Source organism: Tachysurus fulvidraco, chromosome 7, assembly GCF_022655615.1.
Source record: "Tachysurus fulvidraco isolate hzauxx_2018 chromosome 7, HZAU_PFXX_2.0, whole genome shotgun sequence".
Lineage (NCBI taxonomy): Eukaryota > Metazoa > Chordata > Actinopteri > Siluriformes > Bagridae > Tachysurus > Tachysurus fulvidraco.
The window spans coordinates 3,299,771-3,310,747 of record NC_062524.1 but is presented as its reverse complement, the minus strand read 5'-3'; the positions used below and the strand labels follow the sequence as shown (position 1 = coordinate 3,310,747).

The window sequence follows — 10,977 nt, the reverse complement described above, 5'->3', positions numbered from 1 at the left end:
GTGCATCACAGCAAATCCATCGGAATTATAAATTTGCAGAAGCATGAGTCACGGCGTCTGCGTCTTTATCTGCATCATCAGTCACAATAACACACTGCTGCCACTGAGCTAGTAACGAATGCAGCTAACCGTTTTAACCACAACAGCTACATGCATCAGTGGATTGTGTTTGATGTAAATAATTACCGTAAAGTAGGATGTGTGTGTGTGTGTGTGTGTGTGTGTGTGTGTGTGTGTGTGTGTGTTAACCTGAACTCTGTGGGCATGATCTCGGATGCCAAGTTGCCCGCTGTGCTGCTGTCAGAATCCAGAGAACCTGCGAGCGACATCACACAGACAAACTCATCACCATGAAGCGCCGTGTTGCTGCGACACGCCGTGCTGGCGGTGTAACCTTATTTTATCACGGATGCTGAGACTTAAATAAAAACTCTCCGATGTTCTGACACATTCGGTCGATTAAAATCTGACGCCATGTTTACCGATTTATCGTGTAAATGTTAAATTAGTAGACGTCTTCCTGTTTAGATAAGATGGCTACCAAAAACTGACATGTTTTACATAAATATTCTACTGAATGCTGAACTCTCGTCTCTTAGCTACCCCAGAATCTGATAAAAGAGAAAATAAAAGCACAAGACATTGTCATTTCTTTCTTTCTTTCTTTTTTTTTTATACTTAACTAACCTGCCTGACTGAGGCACTTTTGCTGGACCTGAACACATCGAAGCTCCTCGTTCGTCTCTCTCAGTGTGTCCCGCTCCGATATCAACCTCTACACACACACACACACACACACACACACACACGCTGAATTACAGTGCGCCCGACACACACAGATGTTTTTTTTTTAACCCACAGTCAGCATCAAACCTCTTTCTCTTTCAGCAGAGCCTCATATTTGTCATGAAGGTTTTTGTACTCAAACTGCCATCTTTCTGCCTTCACAGCCTCAGATGAGTGTTTGGTGTGAAGCTCGTGCACCTGCTCAAGCAGAAGAGATACACAAACATAACTAGCTGCCCCACACTTCAGGTATGTGTGTGTGTGTGTGTTATACCTGTCTCTTGTAGGAGTCCAGTTGTGTGCGTCCTGCGTTGGCCCGACGCAGTTCCTCCTCCAGTTCGCAGGTACGCTGCATGTACACAGTGTTCTTTTCTTCCAGCAGACGCACCTGTCTGCGCAGGTCTCCCAAATCCTCCAGCTTACGCTTGTACGTCTCGACCAGTGCCTCCAGGCGGCTCACGCGGTCTGACGAGTGCCTGAGACGTGATGTGAAGTGATGTGTTTTAGTCTTGAGCCTCACCAGCCTAAGAGTTTCCTCCGATACCTAAATGACTTATTGACTTAAATATAAAGTAACCTTTATGATACATCGTAAGGTTTTACACTTTCATAGTGGAGTTTTGTGGTTATCACTTTATGTTTTATGCTGTGTTTAAGAGTGACTGTACCTAAGGATGTCCATCTCATCTTTGAGACCCTGAGCCTCCTGGGCAAGTCTCGTTAACTCCTCGTTGCGATGCTGCACGTTGGCTAATTCTCTCTCCAGGACGTCACCTCGCACACGCAGGTCATCACGGCTGTTCTCCAGTCTAAACACAAACATACACACACTCAGAGCTTTCATTTGACAGATATATGTAGGGCTGCATGTCACAGACTGTGTCTATAGGCCTCAGTGTGGAGCTGCATGTATCAAGCTATAGGCCTCATTGTGGAGCTGCATGTCTCAGCCTAAGGGCCTCATTGTGGCGCTGCATGTCTCAGCCTAAGGGCCTAATTGTGGCGCTGCATGTCTCAGCCTAAGGGCCTCATTGTGGCGCTGCATGTCTCAGCCTAAGGGCCTCATTGTGGCGCTGCATGTCTCAGCCTAAGGACCTTAGTGTGGAGCTGCACGTCTCAGTCTGAGTCAAATAGGCCTCAGTGTGGAGCTGCACATCTCGGTCTGTGTCTATAGGCCTCAGTGTGGAGCTGCACATCACAGTCTGAGTCAAATAGGCCTCAGTGTGGAGCCGCACATCTCGGTCTGTGTCTATAGGCCTCAGTGTGGAGCTGCACATCTCAGTCTGCGTCTATGGGCCTCAGTGTGGAGCTGCACATCTTGGTCTGTGTCTATAGGCCTCAGTATGGAGCTGCATGTCACAGCCTAAACACCTCAGAGTGGAGCTGCACATCTCAGTCTTTATCTACACGCCTCAGAGTGGAGCTGTGTTGTCTCAGACTGAGCTGTACAGCGCCACGCACAGGCCCATAAACTATGATAAAGGGCCTCATTGTGGAGCTCCATGAGGAAGTCTAACCTATAGTTTTCATCCTGCAGTTGCTCGATCTGGCTCTGAAGCAATAGCAGCTTCTTTCCTGTGATGGTGGTCGAGGCATCCTGAGGTTCACAGTGACGTAGTTTCTCCTTTAACATCTGGACCTCAGTCTGCAGTGAGGACTTCTCCTCCATCAGTACAGACAGCTGGGACACACACACACACACACACAGATTAGAGTACATATCAAGTGCTAATCAAAGTGCATAAAAACTTTTTCTTTCAAACTGACTATAATAAAAGACCCTTTAGAGACCTGCTGAAGGCTTTGTAATATCAAACACAAATTTATTAACAACAAAGGTTTTGAACATTGTTATATAAACGTTGATAAACGCTGAAGTTATGTGACATGACAGTGAAAAATGGCATGCGCAAGCCTTCATCAGAGCCGCAGTAAACAGCGAGCAGGGTTAGTTAGTCTGGTTTTGTCCTTGTACTCATGCTTTACATGTTGGACAGAAAACACACAATTAGATGCATGCCACTTAAAGCTGAAACCTTGCTGGACTGGAGATAAACGAAGAGCTGTTACTCAGAGACAAAGCGGTGTGATGCTCGACGTGTTGAGGATTTGGGGGTTTTTGTATTAATAACTGCTTGTGATACTCACGTAGCGGACATGGCGACTCCGTACCGAATCCATCACTGCCCTACGACAAGCTTTATAGGGACAAATATAGGGACTTACTTCAGCACTGGGGATCTTAGGATTTTTTTTTATTAATATATAACAGGGGTGTGTGTGTGTGTAGCTCCAAGGCCAATCACTGGAGCGACATTGCCATGGCAACCTAACGTCCCTTTCATGCTTTGATCACGTTCTGTTTGAAACCAAGATCTCTAATAATTCGAGTAACGATATCAAGTATAAAGCAAGCATCTTAGCTTTGTAATCTCTCCAACACACACACACACACACATCTGATGTTACGGAGTCTCTTTATGCAAGCAGCAAACCAGGGAGACAAAACCAGTTAGACAGGACACACGCACACGCACACGCACAGACACACAGACACCCACAGACACGCACAGACACACACACAAGCACAGACACACACGCATGCACGCACGCACGCACGCACAGACACACACGCACGCACGCACAGACACACACGCACGCACGAACAGACACACACGCACGCACGCACGAACAGACACACACGCACGCACGCACGAACAGACACACACACGCACGCACGAACAGACACACACACGCACGCACGAACAGACACACACACGCACGCACGAACAGACACACACACACAGACACAGATACACACACAAGCACACACACGCACGCACAGACACACACGCACGCACGCACAGACACGCACGCACGCACAGACACGCACGAACAGACACACACGCACGCACGCACGAACAGACACACACGCACGCACGCACGAACAGACACACACGCACGCACGAACAGACACACACGCACGCACGCACGAACAGACACACACGCACGCACGCACGAACAGACACACACACAGACACACACGCACGCACAGACACACACTTACACGCACGCACAGACACACACGCACTTTTACACACTTACACGCACGCACAGACACACACTTACACACACTTTTACACACTTACACGCAGACACACTTTTACACACTCACACGCAGACACACTTTTACACACTCACACGCAGACACACTTTTACACACTCACACGCAGACACACTTTTACACACTCACACGCAGACACACTTTTACACACTCACACGCAGACACACGCACACTCACACGCAGACACACGCACACTCACACGCAGACACACGCACACTCACACGCAGACACACGCACACTCACACGCAGACACACGCACACTCACACGCAGACACACGCACACTCACACGCAGACACACGCACACTCACACGCAGACACACGCACACTCACACGCAGACACACGCACACTCACACGCAGACACACGCACACTCACACGCAGACACACGCACACTCACACGCAGACACACGCACACTCACACGCAGACACACGCACACTCACACGCAGACACACGCACACTCACACGCAGACACACGCACACTCACACGCAGACACACGCACACTCACACGCAGACACACGCACACTCACACGCAGACACACGCACACTCACACGCAGACACACGCACACTCACACGCAGACACACGCACACTCACACGCAGACACACGCACACTCACACGCAGACACACGCACACTCACACGCAGACACACGCACACTCACACGCAGACACACGCACACTCACACGCAGACACACGCACACTCACACGCAGACACACGCACACTCACACGCAGACACACGCACACTCACACGCAGACACACGCACACTCACACGCAGACACACGCACACTCACACGCAGACACACGCACACTCACACGCACACTCACACTCACACGCACACTCACACGCAGACACACGCACACTCACACGCAGACACACGCACACTCACACGCAGACACACGCACTTACACGCACACTTACACGCAAACACACGCACACTTACACGCAGACACACGCACACTTACACGCAGACACACGCACACTCACACGCAGACACACGCACACTTACACGCAGACACACACTTACACACTGCAAGTGCTCTAATAAAGTTCTTATTTCAAAACGCAGCCCTTATACAGCAGCTAATTCTGATATTTACATTACTAGACATGCTAGTATGCACATGCTAATTAAACTAACCTGAAAGTACACACAGTTAATACACACACACACACACACACACCTGCTGCTCGAGCTCTCTGCTGCGCTGAGACGCATCGTCCTTCTCATCCAGCTCCTCGCTCAGGAAATAATACTTCCTCGACTAGAAAGAGAAAGAAAAGGAGTTCGAGGGTCAGTAACCTAATACGAGCCTCCGTCCTACATCACTATCATTCTCTAGTTTCTGGAGAGAATTAACAGAATCAAAAGTGCGCATGCTGCTTGAGTGGGCGGGGCTAGTCGCTCCACCGCGAACCAATCACAAAGTCTAGACACAAGTATGAAGAAGAGGGCAGACAGACCTTTCACAAGCAGCAGAGCACTAAAAAGTCAGTTCTTCTTGAACCTTCTTGAACTTTACCGCAAGTTATACACAATAGGAACCGTTTAAATAATCCAGTCACGTCCCATGAAAAAGGTGAAAGGTAAAAAAAAACCTACACACAACATTCAAGCTACTGTGTGATAAAAGCTTAGCTAGAGGTCAAGTGCTTCGCATACAACGTTAGCCTTTAGCCTAGGGCTAACTGGCTAGCCGTGAACTAGCGGATTTTCAGCTAGCTACTAAAGACATTACGATAGTATGGCGAGGTTTAGCTACACACTCACCTGATAATCAAAGTCTCCGTATGCGTCTGTGCCTCCGGACTCCACGGGCTCTTTGGTAAGCAACTGGATAACAATCACCACACGCACACACACACACACACACACACACACACACACACACACACACACACACACACACACACACACACACACCAACCCTAGATAAGGCAGATGGCTTCTACTTTACACCATCACAACGGTCACATGATCAAGATGTCTCTTTTAAAAAAGGTTGAAGTAAACAATAAGTGACTCATTAAAGCAGCGGTCTGCAGGTTTGGTCGCTCTGAAGTGCGTAAGACAAACACGAACAAAGGGAATTTGCAGGTTAGGTGTTGATGTTAGGTGAGAGAAAGGAACACATGGGCTGATCGAATGCTTCTGGGGTAGAGGATAACAGTGAGGTCACTTATTTAGTGGACACACTTTTCCTTGAGCGAAGAAAAACAGTATTTTGTACCTCCTGTATGGCTGTCATGACGACGTGCTGGACCGACTCCTCTAGGGTCATGATCTGCTGAATGTGTTCTACACACACACACACACACACAACTGTTACTATGCAAGGTAGAAAACACACCCTGTCCGATGCTGTTGTGAGAAACTAATAGATAAGACGGCTTCGTGACGAAGCTGAGAGACTGTTACCGCCAAAAGCCGTTACTATGGAAACCGCAGTGCATCAGAACCAGTGCTATGATTTGCAGCTGCACTAAATGTCAGAGCTACGGAACGTTCAGCGGCTCATTGGAGAACAGACACTGTGGGGGCGGACAGCCGTCTGGTATCCTGGGTTACCTTGCTTCTTCTCGCAGCTGACTGCGCAGCCGAGCACCAACTGCACCAGCCGACCCAGCTCCGTCACGTCCTCCATCTCCCCGATGAGAGAAACGTCCGGGATGTGCTCGTCTCCTACCTGCTGCCCAAGCACCTGGGAGAGAGAGAGAGAGAGAGAGAGAGAGAGAGAGAGAGAGAGAGGACAGAATGCCTAATAATTACATTGTGTTATGTGTTTGTACTTATAGGATCAATTTCCTCTTGGGTTCAGAACTGATCATTCTCCTGATGAAGGCCGAGTCTCAGCACAGGGAAAGAGACCAAAACTCTATTCTCTGCTACTCCTAACTCCTCCCAACCCCTCCTACTCACAACCCCTCCTACTCCCAACCCCTCCTACTCCCAACCCCTCCTACTCCATCCACTAGCATTGTACAGGAAAACAATCAGCTGAAGGAAATCTGAGCAGAATCTTGTTTACAAACCAAAACTAAATCTAATTCTAAATAAAACTTAGAGAGCTGTGACTGACTGAATGTCAGAATTGATCTGACTTCCCACAATGCCACTGTGCGGCATGATCAGAGAAACAGAGCGTCAGTCACGTGTGTGTGTGTGTGTGTGTGTGTGTGTGTGTGTGTGTGTGTGTGATTAGTAATAATAGGCTGGAATTCAGTGGCTGTACTCACATCATGGTAATATTCCAGCATGCTCTGTAGGATCTTCTTTAGGTTGCTGACCTGAAACACACACATCCACGTTTACGGTCACGTGGCACTAAATTCAGGTGGCAGCAGCACAATGTACAAGGTGATGAAGATCCAGGTCAGGAGCTTCAGTTAAATTTCACATCCAACAGCAGAATAAAGGGAGGAAATCTGATCTCTGTGACTTTAACCGTGGCGTAGCGGATGAGCCAGATGAGCCGGTCTGATATGGAGTCAGAACACAAGCAGATAGATGAAGACTTTATAAAGAGCAAGTGATTTATTTCTGGTCTTTGCTGGTTGGAGAAGAACCTGATCTTCTGTTGTTGAAGCTTGTCCACCTCGAGGTTTGATGTTCAGTGCATCAGAATTTTATCTTTTGACGTGTGAAGCTCTTGACCTGCATTGTGCTGTACATTGTGCTGCTGCCACGTGATTGGCTGATCGGGAAACTGTGTGAATAATGTGGATGTTGAGTGAATAAATAAACGATGCAGAAGAACTGATTCACCAACACAACATCGTACACGTCTCAGTAAATACCTTGATCCTCCAGTTGTCTCCGGTCTCCTCCTTTATCCTCCCCAGCCATGTCTCATTAAACCAGGACGCGTCTCTGGAAGAGTGCAGAGAGGACGACACACGGATCAGAGACCGAACAGCAGGTGATCGGCTGCTATGAAACTCTATGAAGCCTAAATCTGATGTTCTTTTAAAGTTTTCACATCCAAATGATTAAGAAAACAAAAACAAAACAAAAACAAAAAAGTGTTGTTTTTTTTGGAACAGAAAATGGATTCTGATAAGAAAATGTGATTGAATGGTTTGGGGAGATTTATATTCTTCTCTCATTCTATTTGTGTGTGTGTGTGTGTAAAAACACAACAAAAAGAGACAGATTATAGATATATATATATGTGTGTGTGTGAGAGAGAGAGAAACAGAGAGAGACAGAGAGAGACAGACAGACAGAGAGAGACAGACAGACAGACAGAGAGAGACAGAGAGAGACAGACAGAGAGAGACAGACAGACAGACAGACAGACAGAGAGAGACAGAGAGAGACAGACAGAGAGAGACAGACAAACAGAAAGAGAGAGACAGACAGACCGACAGATAGAGACAGACAGAGAGAAACAGAGAGAGAGAGAGAAACAGAGACAGACAGACAGACAGACAGAGAGAGAGAGAGAGAGAGAGAGAGAGAGATTTAAACCTTTTGCATACAAAGCTACAGTAACTGAACCAGAACCAGAAAATAAAAGCAAGAGTGAAATCTAATGTTAATGTAAACAAAAGAAAGTGAATGTTGGGAACATTCAGTTCTCAGTTCAGGGTGGCTGACAAAGTTTTCGCAAACACACACAAACACACACACTCACTCACTCTCTCTCACACACACACACACACGTTTACATTTTGTGCAGCACGTGGGCGACAGCCACCCCGTCGGTCAGGTCTTGTTTGCTCGTACACGACGGCACCTGAAACGTCTGCAGCTGTGGGGGGGGAACAGATCGGACTTGTTCAGACAAACACACTGTAAGCCATTTGAATTAAATACATTTAGTCCATTAAACAAGGGTTTCTGTTTGCAAAGCCACGGATGGTGGTGGTGGTGTTTTTTGGCTGTCGCTGATTCCACTTTCATGACCTACATGTTTCTCTGAGTTTAGTTTTCAATACTGTGTTCTACCGAGTTTTACAGAGCAACCACGCGTTAGCAACATCAGCGATTTTATTCAGCCATGCTTACTAAGCTACACGTCCAAACCGTCCCCTGACCGTCACACCCGTACAGTATGTGCGTGTTGAACATCAGCTCCACTCTTCTCCTCTGCGAAGGCTTTCCTCTAGAGCGGGGGTAAAAAGGCCAGGTCTAAATGCCCTCTGAAACGTTTTCGAGACGGATATAAATCCGATCGCTCGACCCCCTTTAGGAGGTGGTCTGGGACGTGTTTGTGGTTGTTCAAGCCACATATGTCAGCGCTGTACTCCTCCCAAACGGAAGTACGTCACTCAGCAGATCCTTCACCCAGGCGTCTTGTCGGGTCTTAAAAGTGTGTTCCATTTCAATTACCCCAGATGTGAGGTAAAATATATTAGCATTTTAGGCGGGAGTAGAAATATCGGATCGATATCCGATTCGCCGAGATGCATTTATGTGGCCTGATGTAAATGGAACAGTTTTAACAAATCAGAGCTATCGGATCAGAGACGACACACGGAGTGACCAGGTGTAAAAAGGCCCTCAGTTCCACTGAAGGCAAACCTGTTGAAGATGACCAATGACTGGTGTAGCGTTACTGATGCGTCAGGTTGCCCAGAGGCGGCCGGTGCTCGATTATGTAACACCTTCTTAAGTCTGGTTAAGTCTAACATGAGACTTTGGACATGTTGGAGGGAGCTGGAGTCACTAAATCGATTACACGACGAGACTGAGACGTAAACGCTGATTAAACAAACCAATAAATCATCATAATCATCATCATCATGCTTCATCTCAACTTTTATCACTTTAATTATATCAAATTAATAATAGATATCAATCATTTTATTAATTAGTGCTTGTTGTGTTTTAATGACCTTTTTTTTTAAAGTTATTTAGTTCACCATGATGATGATGATGATGATGATGATTAGATCAAACTTTTATTTCTGTATATTTCTCTAACTACTTGACCCCATGAGGCCCTTTGAGCTGCATTTTTAAACACACGAACACATGAGACAACTGCAGTATTTATGGTTCACGTGTTTAAAATGCAGCTCAAATCAACACGTCACCTCCTTCTGCTCTCTTTAGTGTCACGTTTATGACCGTGACGTGTGCGTCAGAACCGGAAGTGTCCGTGTAGCACCTGTTCCGTCATGGCCTGCTCACTAAAGCTTGTTTTTTATGGTGTTTATTTTCTTTAACAGACCTGAGACAGTCTGTAATCTTGGTCACAAACCCTTTGGTGTTTGGACACGAGACATAAAACGCTATGCTAGCTAAGTTAAGCTGTGCTAGCATGCTAATCTAGCTACATGCTAACAGGTAGCCGGGTTAACTAGCACGTATGATAGTAACGAGTTGAGGGATTTGTAACTGATTGATAACTCACCCAGCTGAGTAAAGAGTCACACAGCTCGGCTTTGTCCACATTCATAATGGCGGAGAAAAACACGCACTCACTCACACACACAGAGAGAGAGAGAGAGAGCTAGCGACAACACAGCTAGTGCGCGAGACACTCCGAGAGTTTTAAACTGTTGTTATTCTCTCACGCGCAGCAGGTCGATGACCTCGCGGGCTTCCGTAGGTCTCGCGTCGCCATGGCGACGTTTTTATTGTTGTTGTTTTGGATTTCATCATCACGGGAGAAGAACAAAAATGTTTACAAAAACACCACGAATTGTTTTCTGACGTCATCCTCCATTATATTTATATTATATTGTCGTATTCGTTCTTCTTATTTATTATTATTATTATTATTATTATTATTATTATTATTATTATTATTATTATTATTATTGTTATGCTTATTATTGTTTATTATTATGTATTATTATGATTATTATTAGTAGTAGTATTTATTAATATTATTTATTAATATTATTATGTATTATGTATTATTATTATTATCATTATTATTATTACTATTATTGTTATTTATTATTATTGTTGTTGTTGTTGTTATTATTATTATTATTATGCTTATTATTGTTTATTATTATGTATTATTATGATTATTATTAGTAGTAGTAGTATTTATTAATATTATTTATTAATATTATTATGTATTATGTATTATTATTATTATTATCAT

The 10,977-nt window shown here is 45.6% G+C and overlaps 1 protein-coding gene across 2 annotated transcripts in view; it reads right to left on the bottom strand.

Annotated features, from left to right (window-relative positions):
* The window catches only part of LOC113650460 (protein Hook homolog 2), a 21,594-nt gene extending 11,120 nt beyond the window's left edge, over positions 1 to 10,474 (bottom strand). For both annotated transcript variants that reach the window (XM_047816103.1, XM_047816104.1), the window contains exons 1-14: positions 10,273 to 10,474; positions 8,582 to 8,664; positions 7,709 to 7,781; positions 7,148 to 7,198; positions 6,480 to 6,612; positions 6,142 to 6,209; positions 5,682 to 5,744; positions 5,095 to 5,175; positions 2,304 to 2,467; positions 1,455 to 1,595; positions 1,061 to 1,262; positions 874 to 984; positions 688 to 775; positions 250 to 316 (exon numbers count right to left, since the gene is read on the bottom strand). In XM_047816103.1, coding sequence (XP_047672059.1) covers positions 250 to 316; positions 688 to 775; positions 874 to 984; positions 1,061 to 1,262; positions 1,455 to 1,595; positions 2,304 to 2,467; positions 5,095 to 5,175; positions 5,682 to 5,744; positions 6,142 to 6,209; positions 6,480 to 6,612; positions 7,148 to 7,198; positions 7,709 to 7,781; positions 8,582 to 8,664; positions 10,273 to 10,317 — 1,370 coding nt within the window. In that variant the 5' untranslated portion in view covers positions 10,318 to 10,474. The remainder of the gene's footprint in view (positions 1 to 249; positions 317 to 687; positions 776 to 873; positions 985 to 1,060; positions 1,263 to 1,454; positions 1,596 to 2,303; positions 2,468 to 5,094; positions 5,176 to 5,681; positions 5,745 to 6,141; positions 6,210 to 6,479; positions 6,613 to 7,147; positions 7,199 to 7,708; positions 7,782 to 8,581; positions 8,665 to 10,272) is intronic.
* Positions 10,475 to 10,977: the final 503 nt, after the last annotated feature.